Source organism: Rhinolophus hipposideros (assembly GCF_964194185.1).
Source record: "Rhinolophus hipposideros genome assembly, chromosome: 15".
NCBI classification, from domain to species: Eukaryota; Metazoa; Chordata; class Mammalia; order Chiroptera; family Rhinolophidae; genus Rhinolophus; species Rhinolophus hipposideros.
In genome coordinates, this window is record NC_138061.1 from 33,277,069 (window position 1) to 33,301,753 (window position 24,685).

General features: G+C 34.4%; 1 protein-coding gene across 2 annotated transcripts in view; it reads right to left on the bottom strand.

The window, feature by feature from the left end:
• Nucleotides 1–888: 888 nt before the first annotated feature.
• MINPP1 (multiple inositol-polyphosphate phosphatase 1) overlaps nt 889–24,685 on the bottom strand; it is a 34,609-nt gene continuing 10,812 nt past the window's right edge. Inside the window, exons 4-5 of one of the 2 annotated variants that reach the window (XM_081073883.1) lie at nt 20,115–20,248; nt 889–4,088 (exon numbers count right to left, since the gene is read on the bottom strand). In XM_081073883.1, the coding sequence (XP_080930009.1) occupies nt 3,692–4,088; nt 20,115–20,248 (531 nt within the window). In that variant the 3' untranslated portion in view covers nt 889–3,691. The remainder of the gene's footprint in view (nt 4,089–20,114; nt 20,249–24,685) is intronic. The other variant, XM_081073884.1, reaches the window with a different exon arrangement.

The following is a 24,685-nucleotide window of genomic DNA, read 5'->3' on the forward strand; positions in this document are numbered from 1 at the left end:
ATGCTAATTTTGCAGTTTTAGGAGTTGATTTTAAAAGTCTGGAACAGATTAATCCATTCTGCATTACTTTCTATGGAGAAACCATGCCACAGTTTTCGAACATTTCAGAACTCATGCGGTCTTCCGGAATGGATTATGTTTGAAAACCGAGGTACCACTGTATTTTCATCCAGAATGAGAATATTTGTTGAAAAGTTTTCCAAAAGCACCCAACTGTTAATATTCAGTCAAAAGTCAATCAGAACCAAGCCTGGTAGAATAAGCTCTACGGAAAAAAGCAGAGAAACTACAGATTGTCATCCTAACTTAATTTTCCAAATTAGCTATTTCAGAAATAATATAAAATATTCTAATGAAACTTTCTCATTATATTGAGTACTTTTCAATTTGGAAGGCTATCATTTCATGAACAAATATTTGTTCTCTCAGCACAACAAACAAAAGTGTGAACATGGACTACCTGAGTCTAAATAATGGCTTAAAATCTGAGAATAGTACATGGAAGATAATGAATTATAAATTAGTTTTAGAAATGGTAAAATTAAGAACCCTTCTATCTTAAAATATATTACTTCAGTAACGACAGTGAAACTTTCAAAAGTTAACCTCCTAAGTTGGCAGGCATGAAGCTCAAACTACAAATCTTTTAGTTGGAAGAATATGACACCTTTTTTCTTGCCGTGAAATTTTCTCAAAAATACTCTCTCTCTCTCTCTCACACACACACACTTAAAAAATAGCTTAATATATTAATGTGCAGGTGCTTAAAAGTGAATTGAGCTGCCAGGTAAGTGGAAGGAAATGTTTAAGGAAGGGAAAAAGAATGGTTAGGAGAGAACTGAGGGATCTGTGAACTAAGTTCAGAAGAGTTAGGTATAGGCAAATGATATGGTAATGCAAATATTTATTTCCAGCTTACATTTGGCAGACAGTCCAAATTCCAAGTATCATTAAGGAACCACATGAAATAACAGAGAAATAATATTTCAAAAATTTACACAATGTATTTTGATTTGGTTGTACGTAACTCCCAAACGTTTAAGGGCCTGCATCCGTTTTGCAGTTTACAAAAGCAAAGCACTCAGATAAAGATATGAAAGTTGATTATGCCTGGAAAAAATGAAGCTCTTTTTTTCTTTACAAGTTAAGTTTTGCTTTCAGTATTAAAATTAAGACCAAGATTATATATGAAAACAGTATCAAGTGAATGATTATGTCTTGGAGAGCAGAAACTTCAAAATGATGACTATAAAAAACCGTAAGTACCATGGACTCTACGCATTAAGTTTAGGATTAGACAGAAAAATTACTAATGTCATAGGCTATTTACTAATTGACCAAACTATCAGAACCAATAGTGATTAAATTTTGGCTTAAGTGAATAATTTGGTCACCTTTTATGAATGAACCCTTGATATCCAAAGATTATTATTTTTATTTTTTATGTTTTTAAGGAGGGCGCAGCTCACAGTGGCCCATGTGGGGATCGAACCAGCAACCTTGGTATGATTAGCACCATGCTCTAACTAACTGAGCTGACCGGCCACCCCTAAAGTTTATTTTTTGATGTTCAACATTTTAGGCTGAACATTGAGGTCCTACCCTAGATAAGATTTCGTTTTTTATCACGACATTCTTCAGTTTCAGGCATTTCTGAAATGAAAATAATAGCACCAGAATAATATCACCATCTCTGTAACATTAGCAAAAATGGACCACAATTATACTCCACCCTGAAATATTTTACATACCAATGACTACAAAGATGACAACATTGTTCTATTTAACAATGAAATTAAACAATTCCTATAAAACTTTCATAGTCTATAAAGTTTATGAATCAAAAATTACTTAATGTGTCAAGACACTAAGTAAATTTGTTTTAAGGGTTTTTTTTTAAAGAGACTCTCCTTGAAAAAGGAACTAGGTTCATTCAGTGTTATATGCCCATACACAGAATCTAGTTTTTGTACATGAAAAGTACTCAACAGGTATTGATGAATTGATGGCATTAATTTGTGACACATCAGGATCAAGGAGTCTTGAAAAACAAATATAGCAGCTAAAATAAATCACTAATTCAAGAATGATATGCACAGTATGTCCTTTTATAGACTATTTTAAAACTCCTACAACAGTACTACAGGTTTGCAGAGTCAAGCATGCAATGAAATGGTGACTACTGATTGGCGGTTACCTCTAGGCAGGGAGTGAGTATCAGGGAGGCATATAAAAGTCCTCAAGTGTTCTTATTTGGATCTAAACCAAATGTTTTAATGTTAATTTTGATAAAACAGGACAATGGGCACGAATGTTCATTATATTGTTCTCTTGTCGGCCTATTTTCAAAATTTAAAAAAAAAAATCAGACCTTTTTGCAGGAACAATTGATGAATCAAAAGTATTTACCAGCTAATTATCTATTTTTCATGAACATCATTCATTTAAAGATCGATGATCTATGCATTTTCTTTTATAATTTCAATATACAGTTGTGGTATTTCTTATTTAGATTTTTAATAAAATGGATTTCCATTTTTCTTTAAGAAGTTAAAATTTATTAGAGAAAATTTCTATAGAAATAAATTGCCTTTTATTGCCTGATTTAGTCAAAGCTGCTTGAAATTCCAATTTTTTACCATCAATCACTAATTGTATATCAACATGAAGAGCAGAAAAGAGGTGGCTAGTAAAGTCACAAGAATTCTGTTTATTATTATAGCAAACACTTTCGTGGCATTTGACAGAACTCAGAACTATTTCTTTGAAATGGGTTCGTATCTATGAAACTAAGCTAGCCAGGATGAAGTCTTTATTTTAAAAAGAAAGAAAGAATGAATGAAAGAAATTAAGCAACCAAAAGGTATTTCACATAATAGCAAAATATAAAAATAGAAGCAAAATGTTAAGACTTGTTAAGCAATGAATTTAAGAAACTTTGATTCCATCCATCTGACTTGTTGCTAATGGTCCTCTTTGTCCCTTCATTGTTACATATGTAAAACAGGTATGATAATAATTAAAGAATGGCATGTAGGACTTAGTAGGAGGTTAAAAGGAATTACTGGCAAAGTATTCAAATTCTTCATAAATACCATTAACAAAAATATTTATTTTATTATACTTTTTGTCTTCCTTCAGTGAAAGTGTCCTTTGAAATCAGAGTGTTTTTAATATTGTTTCAAACTCTCAAAAAGAGAGGTCAGCTTTCTTCCAAAGTGGTACTCCCAATGTATCACAATATTTTGCATTAACACAACATTAGAACTGTGCTGCCAGATGAAAAAGAGAGAATTGCAGCACAACTGATAAAGTTCCTAGACTTACTTCAATCAATTTATGGATCATCCAAATGGCATATTTTGTTACTCCAGTACTTTCAAGCATCATTTTGAAGACATATTCTCAGTGTGAGTTTCTTGTATAAATAGGAAGAATATAATTGCTGTAAACATTAGCAGTGCCAGCTATTTCTTTGAATACATTTTTCCCCCTTAAGAGACCAGCTCCAGTGAAGAATCATCTTACACATCCATGTCCAGACTCAAAAAGAAACCCAGTATTTTTCTGTGAAAAGACAGAAATACCCAAGCAATGTGAAAGCTTTTTGTAACCAGGGATTGCCTACTTATCCCAAGTATGTAATCACTCCCTATAGATTCTTAATGAAATTAAAATGTTCTCCAGTTATTCACAGCTCGTCGGATGTGTTGTTCACCTTTGGTAATTTACATTCTTGACTGGTATGACAACTCTGAAGGATGTCCTTGTAGTAGTTCTTCAGATCCTCGTACAAAGAAATAGTTTCTTGTGAGTGAGCCAATGGTAACACCTTTTCATTCAATAACATCTGCACTTGGAATTCTTCTTTAGGAGTCCGAGCATTTTTACAATGGTAAAGTACAAATATTAGGTTTGAGGCATAGGGTACAATGAGACCACTTCGGAATTTCCGATTTATTTGTTCCTTGTAATTGTAAGCTGTTAGAGGCTCCTTGTCTTTGAAGTAGCCCATGAGAGAAAGCAGTGGAAGAAGGGTCTCTGCATGACCAAACTGAAGGATGACTGGAGAGGAAACCGGCTGAGACCTTAAACAAGAAAAAAAATGTACATATATTCATGTCACAGAACATAATACCTATACTTAGAAGTAGTGTACAACTTTCTCATCTTTTTATACATAACAACATGGCTGAAATTCTGTGTGGTGGAGAACTGAACTTTTTTATACTAAAAGGTAAGTTCCAAAATTCAGATCATTGCAGTATTGCAAATCCATCTAAAACAGTGTGCATACATATTATTCTTCAAGTTTAAAGAGACAGTAGAGTCTTTACTTGTAGATTAAGGAACTTGAAGCAGATATGTATTTCAAAACTGTACTGCCATTCTGTGAATGAAATTGAGCCAACTGGCCCTGAGTGAACACTGATCACTCCATGGAGCTCTTCTGAACTTCAAATGTTATTTTATTTATATCTAGGGAATAAAGATGAGCAACAGTCAGTTAATTATTCAGTTAAAACCAAACCAGAAAAGTAAATAGTAATTCATGAATCCTTCAATGTCTTACAAAGGCCTGACTTTGACACCAAACCTAAATAGAATCACAAAAGGATAGAGGGACAACCTGTTCTAGCTGCTATACTGTGTCTGTGTCTGTGGTGGGAAACACAACAGTTTTCAACGCCATGAGCTAAGTCATCTTGGTTTTGTTTTCTTTTTTTCTCAAGCTTTCTATGATTTTTTTCTGGTAAAGCCTTTTAAAAAATAAATAGCAGCAAATGACTGCTTAGCCTTTTCCCAACTTTTATAGAAAGAATACGACTATTGTTCTTAAATGTAATTTGTAAACCTATTCAAAACACAAGTAACCATCTGACTTCTTGCCATGACCCCACACATTAGTTTACAAATTTAGTGCCTCTGGATTTTCTGGGAGAGAGCAGCATTTACAGCAGTTTTTGAACCTTCCTCACTTTCCACATAAAAACAGATGGTGCGACTTAGCAGCTGAACTTGGGAAGGGTTTAGCCCATACTAGTATTTGGAGAGTGCCAGGGAGGATAACCAATAGTCCTCTTCTGGGGCTGAAGAAATCTAGCCCCGTGAACGCTCTAAAAAGCCATCCAAGGCTCTATGCCAGGACAGAGTCCATGCTAAGGAGAAACTGCTGAGAGTGGGGTCAAGACTAAGCAGGAGAAGAACAGCAGAGATAAAGGAAAGAGTAGGTCCAGATAAAAGTGGGGGGAGGGTACTAAAACCAGGTAATCTCAGAAAGCAACCTACCATATTTCTGAACAGTACACAACACACACACACACACACACACACACACATACACACACGAGCTCTGTGAGTTAGTAAAGCAATCTGACATGAGCCTTCTTCTAAATTCTGAAAAACAAATTCACATTAAAATGAGCAACAGAAAAGTAAGAGAATAAAGAGTAGAAAAACATCCCTATAGAAAATACAATTATACTAGACACACATACTCAAAAAACCCCCACAAAAAAACAGAAAGTGTAACATACTATTTCACAATTATTCACTATTTCGAGATTCCTATTCGTTAAAAGGTGTGAAATTTAAAAACTATTCATCAACAGGTGATTGTAAGCCTCTTAACTGATATACATTAATTAGGTCACCTAAAGTATCTAAAACCGCCATTTATTTCCAAGAAGCATCCCCTTAGGTCTGAAGTTACAAAGCAGTACCATTCAGACCACACCTATATTTGGTTTGACCTGTACAGATATTTTTCAATTTTGCATTATGTGTCAGTATTTCAAAATTGGGAGATTTCAGATTCTTAATAATCCAGACTTTTGGCTCCTCTTGAAAAACTGAAAGCTCTGGCAACATACATTCCCATAAGGCAATAATATCTGCTTAACAGGAATGCGGGCTTTCTCCAGAAAGGACATATACCTGTTGCACAGAACATATGTCACTTCACGATGTCTAATGTAGGATGGATTCATTCATTCGTTACTTGCCAGGCCCCTTTATACGTTTGAATATATGCAAGTCAAAGCTAATACCACTGCCATAAAGGAAATATAATGGAAATTAATAGTGATACAAATTAAAGAAAAACAAGCAGTGAAAATACTGATTTACAGTTTAAGTCCTCTAGCCATGAGGTAGTAACTTTAAAGCCAGGAACCACCCTAAAATCAATGCTCCCTTATTGCTCTCTGTGAGATCTACCAGGACATACAAGGTGTCAGGAAGAAGGCAGCAATACCCCTATTTTCTCACTGAAAGACTTAATGGTCTGTAACTTGCTCCTCTTTTCCTCACTGAAGAACTCCAATAAACTGGGGACAAGATAGAAGAAATACATAATACAAAATATTCCAGTTTCAACATTAACATAAAAATTACTATGTATTTGACATTCTTTTTTCTACCAGTCTTCAAAATGCAGTGTGTACCTTACACTTACAGCACATCTCAATTTAGAGCAGCGCCATTTTCAGGTGCTGAATGACCACAGGTGGCTAGTGGCTGTTCTATTGCATCGGACAGCACAGGGCAGACAGTGGTGTGGACAGCCTTACATACTTGGATTCAAAAGTCAATTAAATAAATAGAAATACAAAAAGAGAGTTAAGACAAATAAACATACATAAAAAACAAAGTGTGCTGGGGGAAGGAAAGAGACCAACAAGTCTATGTACAAATAATAAGAGTTCAAAAAAAAAAGTAATAAGAGTTCAAATTCCCAAAAATTACATCCAAGCTATAGAAGAAATCAAATCTAGGTTGTGACCCAAATTTAAGTTTTAAATCTGAAGGTTCCTTAGGTTTATATAAAAGCAATAAACTCCATGTTTTTTTTCCTTTTGACTGCCTTACTGTCAGCCACATGTTAAAATCAGCTATTTTTGAGAAGTTAAAGAAAATTGTGTTTAAAAATGTTTATTGGGAGTTTTATGGGAAATCAAGTAAGTTTATATGTTAGTTTACACAGGAAGCCATATCAATATCAAAAAAGCAACTGTTCATTTGACACATCTAAATTTAAAAAAACCTTTTCATTTTAGAATTCCAGGCAATTTTCAATAGGAAGAGAAAGTGCAATTTTTAAATAAATGCCATGAATATTATCTTCTTATACAGATCAATCTCGATTACAGAAGCTACAGTAATCAAGACAGTGTGGTACTGGTGAAAAGAATAGACAAACAGTTCAATAGAACAGACTAAAAAGCCCGAAATAGATGCCCACAAATACAGTCAACTGATTTTTGACAAAGGATCAATGACAAAACAATGGAGCAAAGACAGTCTTTTCACAAATGGTGCTGGAACACTAGACATCCACGTGCAAAACAATGAATATAGACACAGACCTTACCCCTTCACAAAAATTAACTCAAAAAAAAATCATGGACTTAAATGTAAAACTCAATACAATAAAAACTCCTAGAAGATAACAAAGGAGAAAACCTAGATGACCTTGGGTATGGCAATGACTTTTCAGATACAACACTGAAGGCACAATCCAAGAAAAAAATAACTGATAAGCTGGACTTCACTCAAATCAAAAACTCTGCTCTACTAAAGTCAATGCCAAGAGAATGAGAAGACAAGTCACACATTGTGAGAAAATATTTGCAAAAGACACATTTGATAAAGGACTGTTATCTAAAATATACCAAGAACCCCTGAGACTCAACAATGATAAACAAACAATCCAATTTAAAAAATGGACAAAAGACCTGGACAGCTCACCAAAGAAGATATACTGGTGGCAAGTAAGCACATGAAAAGTTGCTCAACATCATGTCATTAGGGAACTGCAAATTAAACCAACGAGATACTACTATATACCTTTTAGAATGGCCAACACCCAGAATATTGACAGCACCAATTGCTGACAACGAGATTTCATTCAGTCGCTGCGGTGGGAATGCAAAATGATACAGCCACTGTGGAAGTCAGTCAGGCAGTTTCTTAGAAAACTAAACATACTCTTACCACACAATCCAGCAATTGCACCCCTTGGTATTTACGCAAAGGAATTAAAAACTTATGACCACATAAAATCCTGAACATAGATGTTTATAGCATCTTTTTTCAAAACTGTCAAAACTTAGAAGTGGACCAAGATGATATCCTTTAGTAGGTGAATGGGTAAATAATGGTAGTACATCCGGACAATGAAATATTCTTCAGTGCTAAAAAGAAATGAGCTATCAAGCCATGAAAAGACATGGAGGAAACTTAAATGCATATCACTAAGTGAAAAAAGCCAATCTGAAAAGGCTACATGGTGTATGATTTCAACTACATGACATTCTGGAAAAGGTAAAACTTTTATAAAGACTATAAAAAGACCAGTGGCTACCTGGGGTTGTTGGGGAGGGAAGGATTAACAGGCAAAGAACAGAGCATTTTTAGGGCAGAGAAACTATTCTGTATGATACTACAATAGCGGATACATGTCATCATGCATTTGTTCAAACCCAGGGAATGTACACCGCCAACAGTGAACCCTAATGTAAACTATGAACTTTGGTGATAATCATACTTCGATGTGGGGTTATCAATTATAACAAATGTACCACTGGCGTGTGAAATGTCAATAGTAAAGGAGGTGGGGAGGCAGGTAGTTTATGGGAATTCTCTATACTGTCTATTTTGCTACAAACCTAAAATTGCTGAGAACAAGAAAGAAAATAATGTATGAGAGGACAAAAGGGGAAAGAATGCGTAAAAAGGTCACTTACTTTACTCTATACCTAATATAAGGCCACTGCATGTAATTTTTTCATGAGATTGCTGAGAGCAAAAAGGTTGCTACATTCCATTCTATCTATGGTCCCATGTGTCTTTCTTTGTCATGAACATTCAACAGAGTTGTGAGGTTCAGGATTCTGTAACAGAAAGGACTATGTTTTTATCTTTAACAAAAGAATACAGTATTTTGGCAGGAAGATTTTTTAAAGGAGGCTGCCAAGGCAATCAGTAAATAAGCATATTCAATACCCACTGCACCTGTAGTTTTTAACTTTGGAGGACATAAAACCATTTGAGAATCTGACTAAAGGAATGGGACTTCATCCCAGAGAAATGGACATAACAATAAAAACCTGAATACAGTTTTGGGAATTCAGACTCTCTACACCCCAAGAATCCTTGTGCTATATATTATATTACAATCTGACATCCTGAGGAATAGTGCACCAACAATTCTGTTCCACCTTGGATTATGTCTCCTATATCATGTGTACTCCAGAGACATCTAATAACTTTATTCTAATGAGTCTTATATTTAAAATGTCAACAGATGAATTAAATTTACATTTTATATTTACATACTTAACATCGAATTAAGAAGCAGACATTCTATAATTTGCTTTGGACTTTCTTTACTTTTTTCTTTATTGTCTCGTTTTGGTTTTTTCCCTATTTTTTAAAATCTTTCTGTTTCTTCTGTATTCTGACTCCATCTTTTGATCCATGAACAAACACAGATTTCTATCGGTCACATTTCTCAAATTAACTTATATCCCCTAATTGTAATGATTATTCTTTCTTTATAATTCTTAACAGAATAATCTCCCAAAGAACAAAAAAGGCAAGGAACAAGACATCTTTAACCCTGCTCTCTCCCTCTTATAAAAAATGTATTAAACTTGGTATGTCACATTTTCTGAGAAGTGACAAAACCACTTTAAAAGAGCTACATTTTAGCTTTAAAAACAAAAACCTAGAAAATGTAAAGTATAAAAATAAATATAAGCATATAAATACAAGAAAACAAACGAGTAATACATATGAACGTATATATAGAAACACAGAAGCAATCAATGCTTTAGGGTTGAGATCTGGTCAAACCCTCTCTTTAGCAATACGGAAAAGACAAATGAATTACCTAATGTTATGTAGCAAAATAAAATGCCATTCTCCAAATTACATCCCTCTTTTACTTATATAAGTTGGTAAGGAGAGTTTATTAAATCATCATAAAAACTAAATTTAATTTGAAGTCTAAAATTATGTTGTTAAGTAAGGGTTGATGACTGTGTGTGTTCACAGTAGATAAAACACCTCAAAAAAATACTTCAAGTCATTCAAAAAACTCAACCAGAAAAACGACTAATAATTGCATGCTCTTCCCCTAAATGTACTTTCTAAGCTCTTAATTCATGTTTCACACTCAACCAATGTTAAGTAAAGTGTTTTTAAACATGATCCACATAATCCCCATACTTACATAAATGTACAAATAAGCAACATGAACTGACAGAGATATGAGATGCTTTGGGAAGAAAATTACCAGGAAAAAAATAATACATCTGATTGAAACATCAGCTCTAATGAGGCATTTTGAGAAGCATCTATTTGACAGCTTAATAGAAATGTGGAACTAAAATGACTCAAGCATAAAGTTTTTTCTTAAGCAAAAAAAACAGAAATAACTTCTGCTTCCATCCAAGATGAAATAACAGGGACCGGATTTACCTTCTTGCCTTAAACTACTATAAAGCCATACAAAATATATGAAACAGAAACTTTCAGACATTCAACAATAGAATAAGAGCAGAGAAGTCAAATGTGGTGAACCCCAACAACTGCCGGAGCTTACTGCCTAGAGTTTCCAGGATGCAGCACAGGGAAGGGGACCCAAAAAAAGCAGGGCTCTCTTCCTGAGTAAATGAGAATGGATTGAGATTTGAGGGTGGGGGATGGGGGTGGGTCCCACGGCTGGAATTCACAGGATAAAGTATAGAGAAGAAGGATCTGCAGGGACTCCCCTCAAGTTTTCAGCTAGTAATAACAAGCACATGCATGTGAGAAAGCTAGCCATAGCCAGAGGGGAAAAAACATTGAAAAGAAACAGTTAAAAAAATTCCCAAAGCTAAAACAGGACCAGTATGTTCCCACAAGCTAGACTAGGAAAACCTCAAAATACATAGGGTACCAAATAGATGTTCAGAAGGAATTGCCTCAATAGTGGGGTAAAATCAGCCCATAGAAGACATTATTACAAAAACAAAACGGAGACGATATCTGTAAAGCATAAATCTCAGAAAGGACTTGTACCTAGAACATATAAAAAGAACTCTTACCAACAGTAAGATGATAAACAACCCAATTAAAAATTGGCAAAAGATTTCAACAGACATGTCACCAAAGCAAACATATGGATGATAAAAAGCACATGAAAAAATGCTCAATATCACTAGTTTTTAGGGAAATACAAACTAAAATCACAATGAGATGCAACTAAACACCCATCATAATGGCTAAAATGAAAAGACCTACGTACCATACCAAGTGTTGGCTACGACGTAGAATAATTGGAACTCTTACACACTGGTGGGAAGAATTTGGAAGTTTCTTAAAAAGTTAAACATCCACTTATGTGACTCAGCTATTCCATCTCTAGGTATTATCCAAGAGAAATGAAAGCATATGTTCACATAAAGACCAGAAATGTTCACAGCAGCTTATTTGTAATCTCTTCAAACTGGAAATGACCCAAATATCCATCATAGGGAGAATGAATAAACAAATTGTGGTGTATCCATATAAGGAATACTGCTCAGCCTTAAAAAAGGAATGAACCACTGATATCCAGAACAACAGGGTTAAATCTCATAACCATTATGCTGAGTGAAAGAAGCCGTACCAAAAAAATGTACACATTATGTGGTTCCATTATATAAAATTCTAGAAAATACAAATTAATCTATAGTGATAGAAAACAGATCGGTGGTTGGCCTGGGTGGAATGGGGGTAGGAAGTAAATTAGAAAGACTCACAAAGAAATTTTTGCATGTGATGGATATTTCATTACCTTAATTGTGGTGATGATTTCATGGGTATACACATACACAAAAATTCATTAAATTGTACACTTTAAATATGTGCTGTTTACTTTACATCAAATATACTTCAATAAAGCTATTTAAAAAACAAACAAACAAGCAAACAAGTATTAAGGAGTGAATGCCGAGGTTAGTAAAAGTCTTCAGTAAACAATCTCAGAGACTCCTCCCTTCCCTAAAGCCTTTACCAAATCTCACAGTTCAAATTAGTTTTCCTTCAGCACATTTTTGTTTTATTGCAGTTATACAAATATCCTCCAAACTAGGACATGAGTTCTTTGAGACAGTAAATAACTGCATTCCCTTCTGTACACCTTCTATTGCCTACATAATAAGATGTTTTGGAGTGGAATGGGAGTTAACACTGAAATCAGGAAAGCTCTTAGTAAGCAGCTGCTAAAATCTAGGAGAGAGAAGATAGTGTGAATTAAGGCGGTAAAAACAGTGCGAAGAAAAGTTGAAGGAACTGATATAAAACTAGAAGCAAAACAACAAACACAAAAGAAAAAAATACCACCACAAGGTGAGTAGATGTAGAAAATGAGGCAGACAGCCAAGAACGATGCAGAGGTTTGCGCCCTGGATGCCTGGGAGGGTGATGACGGCACTAAAATAGGGACCACAGGAGAAAAAGGATTGTGGACATTCTTTCAAATACATATTGAGCACCAACTGCATCCCAGGCTTGTTCTTAGGCACTGAGCATCAAAAAGTGTCTTTCCAAAAGGCAGCTGGACATTTGAATCTGAATTCAGAGCACAGACAGGCTAGTTATACTAATTTTTACCTTATATAGCCAGCATCTTTCAGTAACTGGCACCAAAAGAGACTCTAGGTACACTGAGTTAAACTCTATGGAACACTGACTTCAGGAAGTTATCAAAAAGACAAACAAGAACAGGTTCTGAGGACCTGTTAGAATCTGCATACATTTCTAAGAACTGGAAAAGACACAGCTCTCCTATTACAATGGGCTAATTGACCAAAATAGCTATTTTACTCATTTATTTCAATGCTGCCATCTTATGTTAAAATGTGGAACTACACAACCTTAAAAAGCCTTACTGTTGCTCAATGAAATATGACTATATTACAGACTTGAGAGTCAGTGAAAAGGTAGAAAAAACTCAATGAGAATTATTTAATGACAGTAACAAATATACAGGCAATTAATTTTGGTGTCTGAGAGTATCCCTGACAAAATGGAGTATCTCATGAGGACCAATTACAGTCCATGATAGAAACCTTACTTTGAAAAGTCTTTGAGAAATGACTTATAAATTCCCCAATCTAAAAAGATGAAATTATGTAACAGAAATAATGGGGGAGGAAAGAAGAATAAAATCCACGTATATCTCATTTCTTTAGTAAATTCAATCTACTTTTCTAATCACAGCTGCTTAAATAGCAATAGCTGGTTAAATAGCAAACTTAATGGTTTTCACTTTAATCCCATCACTGTAGTGACAGCACAAGAGGGAAAATCAAAGTCAAGATCCTGGTGGAAGTCAAGGACCTTGAATTTGGAGGGCTGGTTATAGTTAACAGAAATGTTGACAGTTGTCAATATTATTTGAAATCTTTTATTTTTCTGTGAAGTAAAATTATGCTATTAAAATTATGTTGAAAGCTATTCAGAAACATTGGAGAACATCTGATTTAATGTTAATTAAATTTAATGCTAATAAAAAGATAACCTGTGTATTTGAACAATCTCAACGTGGGGTAGAGGAGAGATGCAGAAGGCAAAAAGTAGCCTGGGAGCTTTGGAACTAAGAAAAAGATTTTCACAGAAAACATTAACAACAAAATATTGCTGATATATATACACACATATAAACATACTTATAAACTCTAAATCCAAATCCAAAAAAAAATTTTAAGAGTGAAGAAAAGAGGTTAACGTTTTGATAGAATAGATCTGAAAAAATACAAAGATAAAGTACTCTATTAAAATATTATTCTACCATACTAGTGCGCAATACTAATGGTGGGGCAGGCTGCATATGTGAAGAAGGGAGTGGTATGTGGAACTCTCTGTAATTTCCATCCAATTTTGCTGTGAACCTAACACCACTCTAAAAAATAAAGTTTATTAATTTTTTTTAAACCCTATTATTCTCTCTGTGCTGAGCACATGTTGGTTTTCTTTAGACATACTCTGAATTTTGGCACTGCTCATAAAATTGGTGTCAATCTGTTTTTGAGAGAAACCTTATGTCTCTAAATATACTTCCTTCCCTTTACCTATTTAAAAAAACTTAATCTTGATTCAGTTAAATAGGTATTTTTTTTTGAAACCCTAATCAGTCTTTTAACATAGAGATAACCAGTCCCTGAAAAGGACCTGACAAGTTTCTTCACAATCACTGCTGACTCCCCTCCCTCAGAAAAGGAGGCTGTGGCCAAAATGATTTCCTGTCTCATAAGGTCAAACTCTCTGTCCTTTAACTTTTTACACTGTTTCACAATCTTACATAAAGAATTACACCATGACCCATGGCCTTTATATGCATTTCTATTTTCTCTAGATTGTAAGTCACAAAGTATAATGACTGTCTTATCACTGTGTCCAGCTCCTAAAATACTGCCTGACATATATCATAGTAGGTATTTAAAACACTGATGAATGACTTCTTTTCAATTCACAATAAAAGAGTAATCATACAAAAGGAATAAAGATTTTCTCCATCTTGCCGAAGAAAAGGAAATTAGTCTAATAAATGAGCTCAAGACCATGCAAATATGAAGAGAGTCTGACAAAAGACATTGAGGACATGCTTTAACCAAAGAACTCTCATATACAATAATACCATATTTGTATATCGCATTACACTAAGTGCTTTAACAGACTCACCTCACTTGATTATCACAACAACCCATCAGTCAGGTGAGATAGTCCCTTTTTCGAAGTCAAGAATCTGCAGCATCAGTAAAGCAGAACCAAGGCTCAAACTAAATCCAAGAATCTGCCAACTATATCACATTGCCTCTACATTACTGTATCTGATTCCACAAAACATGCGTGAAAATTAGCCTACCATTAGCTTCTAAGTATATAACAACACAATCAGTTATCAATTACTACCTAACATAATGGGGTACTCAGTTGCACTTTCCCCTCTGGACTTCACTTGTGGGTGGGACAAGCAAATTATAAGAAAATAAACCAAAAATTGAAATTTAATTTTAAGATAAAAACAAAACAAATAAAACCTCCCAGCAGATGATCCAGATTACTATAAACAGGCTCACCTCAACTTGGAATGTTTTATCTTCAGATCACACCCAGGAAGCAGTGCATGTCAGGGATAGACTACACATCTACAGTTTTAATATTCCTTAGCAATCTCTGTTGAAATTAATGACTCTATAGAAATTCCATTCCTAAGCACATACCCAAGCAAAATGAAAGGATGTCCACTCAAAAATCTGTGCACAAATGTTCACAGTAGCACTACAACAGTCAAAAAGTGGACATAACCCAAATACCCATCAACTAATGAAAGGATAAACAAAATACGGCACCTTCATTCATACAATGGAATATTATTCAGCCATAAAAACAGAATGAAGTAGTGCTTGCTTCAGCAGCACATATACTAAAACTGGAACGATACAGAGAAGATTAGCATGGCCCCTGTGCAAGGGTGACACGCAAATTCGTGGAGCGTTCCATAATTTTTTTAATAAAAAAAAAGAATGAAGTAGTGATACATGCTACAACATGGATGAACCTTGAAAACATTATGTTAAGTCAAAGAAGCCAGTCACAAAGAACAACGTACATGACTCCACTTATATGAAATGTCCAGAAAAGGTAAATCCATAGAGAAAGAAAGTAGATTAATTGTTGCCTAGTGATAAGAGGGCTAGTGTAAATGGGGAGGGACTGCTACTGGGCATGGGGTTTCTTTTTGAGGTAATGAAAATATTCTAAAGTTAAACAGCGGAGATGGTTGCACAATTCTGTGAATATACTAAAAGCTATTGAATCGTACACTTTAAATGGGTGAATTACATTGCATATGAACTATTTTCTCAATAAAACTGAAGAAAAATAAAAATAATTCTGGTATGGGATTCTGATAGTGAGGAAGGCTGTGTATATGTCGGAGGGGCTGGGGGGGTATTGGAAATCTCTTTACTTTCCACTCAATTTTTCTGTGAACCTAAAAGTGTTCTAAAAAATAACATCGATTTTTTTTTTTTAAAAAAGTAATTGCTCTTTGGGATTGGAAGAGTCCTAATTAAAAAAAAAAATTCAATTATTTTCCAATATATTTTATTAAGCCAGAGAAGTGAACTAATAATTTAAAAACACATTTTTAACAATTACATGTCATAACCATTTTGGTATCATGTAAAAATCTCTAAGGAAAGAGAATTTTTTTTGAGTTAGTAAATTCTTTAAAAATTATTTCTACTTTTTAAAAAAATTATTTCTACTTTAAAAAAATATTTCATTTCTTTTCTCCCCTACTTTTCCTTTTATTAAATACTCATATTGATTTAAAAGTTTTATTGGTGTATATTGTTAACTACCATAAAATGCACCTGTTTTAATTATTAAGTTAGATGAATTTTAGTAAATGTAACAACTGTGTATGCAATCTTCACAATCCAGCTTGGGAACACTTCTATAATCTTAAAAAATTCCCTTGGACCCATTTGCAGTCAATTTCTGTTCCTATGTCCAGATACAGGCAACCACTGACCTACTATCATCTGTCAAGTTTTACCTTTTCTAGAAATTTGTAATAAACAGAATCATTTAATATATCATCTCATGAAAGTGGCTTCTTTTAGTTAGTGTGTTTTCGAAGTCATTCATTTTGTTGCCATCTATCAATAGTTCATTCTTTTTTATTGCTGAGTATATTCTATCATATGGAAAACCACATTGTATATATGCATTTATCAGTTGATGGACATATGAGTTGTTTACAGTTTTTAGCCACTATGAATAATACTGTTGTAAACATTCACACAGAAGTTTGTATAGACATATTTTCACTTCTTTCGGGTACTTAATACTGGATTTGCTAAATCATATATAGTAAATATACATTTAACTTTCTAATGAGCTGCCAAATTTTACCAAAGTAGCTGTACAAATTCCCTCTAGAAATGTATGAGGTTCCCAGTTTCTCCAAATCTCATCAACACTTACGACAATACCTTTTAAAATTTTAGCCAGTGAATAAGAAAAATAGCCAGTCTTTTCCTCCTGTGTTTCTCCTTTCCTCTCACACTCTACCACACTCACAACACTTCTGGTCACCAAATGTCTGGGTTTTTCCCCACATCAAGCAATTCTCTGTGACACCACCTACAATTGAACTCAATTCCGACACTATTTACTTGGAGATAGAGTAAAATCCCTCAGGTTAAGGGCTCAGTACTACAAGACTGCCCTCTACATCAGGTGTCAATTTCAAGTAGTATGTCCCCAGGTTACCCACAACTTTTGTCCACCGTGGCTACAAATCAGTGGTTCCTACAACCCCCTCCTCAGTTCAATTAATTTGCTAGAGCAACTCACAGACCTCAGGAAAAACACATTTTCCAGTTTCTTATTAAAAAAAATATGACAAAGGATACAGACAAACATCTAGATGGGACAGAAACACAGGGCAAGGTACATGGGAAGGGGCAAGAGTTTCCATGCCCTCTCCAAGCACATCACTCTCTTAGCAGCCCAGAAGCTCCCTAAACCCCATACTTCTTTGGATTTTTACGGTGGCTTCATCACATAACACATAATTGGTCATTAACTCCATTTCCAGCCCTTCTTTCTCAAGAGGATGGGGGTTAGGGCTGAAGGTTGCAAGCTTCTAAACATGAGTTAGTCTTTCCAGGGACCAGTCTTCATCATGGAGCCATTTAGGAGCCCACCTAATTGCCGCACTAGGAAAAAAGACACTCCTATAACCAAGGAAATGACAAGCATTTTAGGAGGCCCATGTCAGGAATCAGTATATATTTTTTCTATTATTTCACAGACAGTTTAGGGGGTATGTTAGTGGCATTTCACTGTAGTTTTAACATCAAATGATGTTGACCATCCTTCATGTACTTAACTCCCATCCATATATCTTCTTTAGTGAAGTGTCTGTTCAAATCTTTCGCCCTTTTGAAAAATTGGATTGTCTCCTTATTAGTGAGATGTAACTTCTCTGTATACTCTGGATTCAAATCCTTAATTCTCTCTCTCTCTCTCTCTCTCTCTCTCTCTGTCTTACAAATATTTTCTCCAAGTCTATTCTTTGTTTTCTCCTTTTCCAACTAATGCCTTTTGAAGCTCAAAGGTTTTTCATTTTGACAAAGTCCATTTTATCAATTTTTTTATGGCTCGTGCTTTTGTTGTATTTAAGAAATCTTTGCCAAATCAAGATCATGAAGATTTACTCCTATGTTTCCTTTTAAGAGTTTCACCGTTTTAGCTCTTATATTTAGGTTGTTGGTCCTATAATTTCTTCTAGAAGTTTTTCAATTTTACATTTAAATCTATGATCCATTTTTCTGTATAGTGTAAAGTAAGGATTTATGTGTCATTTTCTACCATACGAATATCTGATTGTTCCAGCAACATTTGTTAACAAGACTGTCCTTTTCTCCAATGCATTACGTTGGCATCTTTGTCAAAACTGACCATATATGAGTTTATTTCTTGACTTTATTCTATTCCATTGATCAAATTGCCTGTGGCTACAGTTTTATAATAAGTTTTGAAGTCAGGTATGTATAAGTCCTTTTGTTCTCCTTTTTCAAAATTGCTTTAGCTCTTCTAGATCTTTCGCATTTCTCCGTAAATTTTAGAATAAGCGTCTCAATTTCTACACAGAGATCTACTGGGATTGTGATAGAGATTGCACTCAGTCAACAGAAGATCAAAGTCTTCCAATCCATAAAGATAGCACAGCTCTGCATTTATTTGGGTCATCTTTAATTTCTTTCTGTAATGTTTTGTAGTTTTCAGTATACACAAATACTTATTTTAAAACACCAACGATAAACTTCTTATTTAAGCTTTAAGTCTGGTATAAAATTGTAATAGCAAAAGTTATTTAAGAATCTTTCTGATACATTTTAAATTGTCATTCAACAATAGGACAAACAATGAACAAATAGTAAAGCTTTGTTATCTCATAAAGTCTAAGGGTTTTTAAACCATTCATAAAACTAAGTAGAAAAGTTGATGCCTATCTCAAAGACGGAACTTGCCTTGGCTGTTCCTCCCCCCACAAAAGTGGTTAGCAGAAACTAAAAAATCTGGTTTTCTTACCTAAACTCCCATCAAACCCAAGAAAATTTCATAAACCAGAGTCGTATTGACACACAGAAAAGTTCCGCTCTTTCTCTCTATATATGTATATAAAACTTAATCAGAGACACAATCAGATACACCATCTTCAGTGTTTCTCAATCTTTACAGCATGAGTTTTGTCTCCAACTGTGAACAAATAAGCTTTCATGAAAGCATGAGTCAAATAAAATGGGGTTTAGACTATATCAAAGGTTCAAATTATAAAAAGTTTTTTAAAAACCTTGAAAATTATCAACGTCAACAAAGGCTTCATGATGAGAAACTCTCATTTAAAATAAAAACATTTTGCAATTCCTACCAGGAGCCATGTATAACTACATTGTAATAACAAAAAATAGAAACTACGCAAATGCCCACTGACAAGAGAAAATGGTATAAATTGTGGTATTTATTCACTGAGTATTGCACCTTTTAAATATTATACTGTAATAAAAATGAATAAACCAGACTATACAACACGATCAATATTATAAATATTAATATTGAGGGGAGGGAAGGAAAGTCCCAGAAGACAACAAGCATATGACTCTAAGCAAAACTAAACATATTGTTTGGGCACACATACATTCATAATAAAAACTATTTTTAGAGAGCCAAAGGAATGATATCCACCAAATCAGAATAGCAGTTATAGAGGATAGGGAGTAGAGGAGGCAAGGGGAAGCAGGAAGTTGGAAAGATATACATAAAGGAATATTCATAAACAAAAAATGTAAATTATTGATAATGTTCTAGTTCTTGGGTTGAATGGAGGGTTTATATGCTTTATAACAAATATGTCATCTAATTATTTTGTCAGTATAATTTATTAAACTTTTTTTAAAATACATAAGCAAAATCTAATTTTTAAAACCACCCATTATAAAACATTTTCCAGAAGCTTAATTGGGCACTCAGAATATATATCAAAATTTTTTTTAAGTGTTTACCTTTTTTTCTGTTCAACTGCTTTGTCCAAATGCTGGAAGATATCCTGAAACAGGCCGCAGCTGGATCGACTATTAATAGCATATCCATATCCTCTTTTCCAATATTGTTTCAGATCATTTAAATATTCTAATACCTAAAAATGAAAATTTCAAAACTGATTATTGTTACATTTTTATTAATGTGACGGATTCCCTAATAATGATTCAGTAAAGGTTACATTTTTAAAATACTCTTCTGAACAAAGTATAGTAGAATCTTAGCATTCATAGTTTACATTTACATTTGTTGTTTCAAGCATTTAATCGTTGGCCCCAAAGATCCATGACACATAGAGATTTATGTTGATACACAAATTTAAATTGTGGGAATGTAGAGGCTGGCACGCAAAAGCAAGTTAGTACTCACGGCCAAAACTCCAGCATTTGTGACAGTTCAGAATAGTGGGTTAAACGCATGTGCTCACCTTTCCTTTCTTCTAAAATTATATTATGATAGCAAAGATACATACAGAAAAATGAAACATACACATAGAAGACTATTCATATAGCACAGAAAGATGCCAACAGTGGATTAGGAGTTTTTAAGAATTTTAGGAAGGTAGAAACCAGATAGAAAATGAGTTCCTTTGGTTCATATACCAGTTTTGCAAAAATAGTAATAAAAGTAGACTAAAGATATGGAAAACTGGTGCTGCTGAAAAGAATGTGTATTGGTGTACACGTTCCAAAGGGCAAATGGGCAAAATCTGTAAAAACATACATCTCTATCTCCCATTTAATTACATTTGCATAGAGTAGTATTCACAGAGGAACACAAGAATGTACAACAATGTCTTACAGCAGCACTGCTTGTAGGACTCAAAAAAAATAAATTCCTGGAAATATCTAAATATCATTGATAGGCAAGTGGCTAAATAAACTATGGTATGCACATACTATGGAACACTATGCAGTTATTTAAAAATTCTATATTGTAGACACGGAAAGATCTCCAAAATACACCACTGAATGAGAAGAGCAAGTTAAGAATAATAAATACAGTAAAATACCACTTGTTATCAAAACACACACACACACACACACACACACACAATATGGTTCACATTTCTAAGACTGATGCAGATCATAAATAGCAGCAATCTCTGCGGAGTGGTCTTGAATTGGAGTTGGTGACTACGGTAGCCTTTATCTAAATGTTAAACTTTGTACTCATGTATCTTGTGATCAGAAAAACTCCAAAACTAGAGAACTAAAACCTGCAGCCCAATAGAGGTACAAGAGAAGCCTATTCAGTAGTTATGAGCCATTCTTCCCAAAAGAGCCCCTAGAGAAACTAAGTGCAAGCCATAAGTAAGTATAAGAGCCAGAGCAATGGTGGGCCAGTGCTATATACCAAAAAGAAAGTGAAAGATATATATTAATGAGGCATTTAAATCAAGAAATTAGCAAAGAGGACAAAGTAGACATTTAAAAAAACGTAAAACAGGAATTAAAATTTAAAAATTAGATAAAGTCCTGCCAAATCTATTCAAGAAATAAAACAAAAATCCTATCAGAAGTGAAAAAGGAGATGTAAGGAGATTTTTTTAAAAAAATCATATGTGCACACTATTAAAACTTTACATCAAAAAGACTTTAAAATGCAAATGAAATGGGTGCTTTTGCTAGAAAAATGTAAGTTACCCAAACTAACTGTACAAAAGAACTATAGAATCAAAGGTCTAAAAGATAACAAGCATAGTTGGTTTTAACCAGGTCTACCAAACCTTCAAGATGAGTTAGTTAAATTATTCTAGAGTACGACAAAAGATACAGAACTTCTCAACTCATTTTAGGAGGCTGATAGAAGCCTTTAACCAAAATTGGACAAAGAAAGCTCTTGGACGCCCCCAAAAAAGTGAGGGGAGAAAATTCAGACAATTGCATTGCAAGATAGTTAGCATTGTGCTCTCATCCACTAAATGCCAAATGTGACTCCTAGTCATTGTTACAAACAACCCCCCCACCTTACATTTCTAACCCCTACAAAGGGAGAAGAATAGGGTCAGGCCTGTAGTATCACTCAAAAATGAGAGCCACTGCCATAACCAACCTCATTATAAACATTATTTAATGAATTTGAAATAAAACATTACCAAATAAAATTCAGCAGTACGTTAAATGGACGTATTCTCTGCCATGATAGAATAACTGATACCAGTCATATCCTCCTGACATAAACAATCAGAAAATGGGACGAAAGAGCCCCAAACTGAAAACAACCTACATGTCTACCAACAAGAAAATGGATTAAAAAACTGGTAATTCCGCTCATGAAATACTACACAGCAATGAAAATATTAATGGGGAAATAATCTCAGAAACAGAGGAAGCATTGTTTTAAAAAAAAAATCACAAGAGGGACGGCCCAGTGGCTCAGGTGGTTGGAGCTCTGAACTCCTAACTCCGAAGGCAGCCGGTTGGATTCCCACATGGGCCAGTGGGCTCTCAACCACAAGGGTGCTGGTTCAACAATTCGAGTCCCGCAAGGGATGGTGGGCAGCGCCCCCTACAACTAAGATTGAACACAGCACCTTGAGCTGAGCTGCCCCCCAGGATGGCTCAGTTGGTTGGAGGGTAGGGGGGAAAAATCACAAGATATAAACAAAAAAAAACAAAAATTAAAAATTGATATAAAATTTGCCAAACTCGACAAATAATTCTGAAAGCATGGATGATATGGATGACTTTTATAAGGTAATATTAATATCAAAACTGACCCCAGAAAAGACGAAAATCTAGATACATTCATTACAGAAGATATATACAAAGTTGCAAAAAGCTATCCCATAGAGAAGTATTTAGTTTATGTGTCATTTCTTCTGTTAAGATTTACCTGACGACTGCCATTAAATCAGCTTTGTCCTTGGTATATCACTATACCTCTATTATAGCCATCCCATTGTCTTGAAATGGTTTATTTGTATCTTTCACTCTTTGTGGCATTATTTGAAGACAATGCCTTCAGTTCTAACCAAGTGCCTGGCACAGAGCAGGCACTCAAACAGTATTTGCTGAATGAAGCACACATGGTCCAGCATCTCACAAGGTCTTGAATATCTAATATCGCCACAATTCTCAAAATTTCTTGTGTCTATTCATTTTCAGGTTTTTTTACATTTTTTTTGAAATTTTATAACAATTTATTTGAGCAAAATTGATTAACATATGCCGGGGAGCAACATCTCAAATGCTCCTTAAACATTTTTAATAAAGAATTTCAAACATGAAAAATAGAGGACAGTAGTATGATGAACCCTGTGTACCCATCAACCAACTTCAACAATAATCAACGTTTGGCCAAGCCTGCTTCAGTTACGCCCCTACAACCACCAATGGATTATTCTGAAGCAAATTCCAGACATCATTTTATTTCATCTGTAAATATTTCAGTATGCAAACCCATTTCACAGTGAAAAGTCCTAAGCAGAGAAAAATTATTTTCTATTAAATCACTGGAAAAGAAAGAAAATAACCACAGGAAATATATAAATCAAAGACGACTTCATATTGTCAAACGAAGAATCTAGCTTATTTGCATCTTATATATAAAAAGGAAACTCATATGAAATTAATTTAATAAATATGTATTTCAAATTTTCAAATCATGGTAAATTAAATGAGAAGTTCTTTATTTGCAAAGATACCTCCACAATGGAGAAATATGGCAGGTATCACTTTAATCAAATGATCAAAGATATCATCATCATCAATGATGTGACAAACTGACATCATTCCTTCTGATGTGAAGGATCTTAAGATGGGAAGATTACCCTGGATTATCCATGTGTGTCCAGTGTAATCACAAGGACCCTCATAAGAAGTAGGCAGGAAGCACAGTCAGAGAAGATATAACCATGAAGCAGAGGTCGAAGTGATACCCGAAATGCACGTGGCCTCTGAAGGCTGGAGAAGGCAAAGAATGGATTTTCCCCTAAAGCCTCCAGAAAGAAGACAGTCTTGCTGCTATCTTGGTTTTAGCCCTGGAAGATTCATTTTGGACTTCTGAGTTCTGGAACTGTGAGATAATAAATTTGTGATGTTTTAAGCCACTAAGTCGGAATTCATTACAGCACCAATAGGAAAGTAATATGTATAGCAAAAAGCAAATGTGGCAGAAAAGGTTAACCACTGGTGAACACAGGTGAAGGACATGAATGTTCATTATGTTATTCTTAACAGCTTCTGTTAGTTTGAAAATTTTCAAAATAAGTTGTGGGGGAAAAAGAGGCATTCATAAGCAATAAAGGGATAAAAGGATATTCTGACACAGAAAGGGGAGGAAAAGAAAATGACAAGTAGTATAGAATCTTACAGTTACAGGGGTGTCCCTGTGTCACCTAATAGTTCCATCTTTTAACAGAAAAGAAAATCAAGGCACAGAAAGTTTAAGTATTACTCTAACCCAGATCATGATTTCCAGAGTTTTTGTGGTATATCAAACTGCCTCCAAGAAGAGAAAAAGACAAAAATGAGCGTACATGTTTTGAAAGGACAGGGATTCATATAGTGAAAGGGAAGGAAGTACAAGT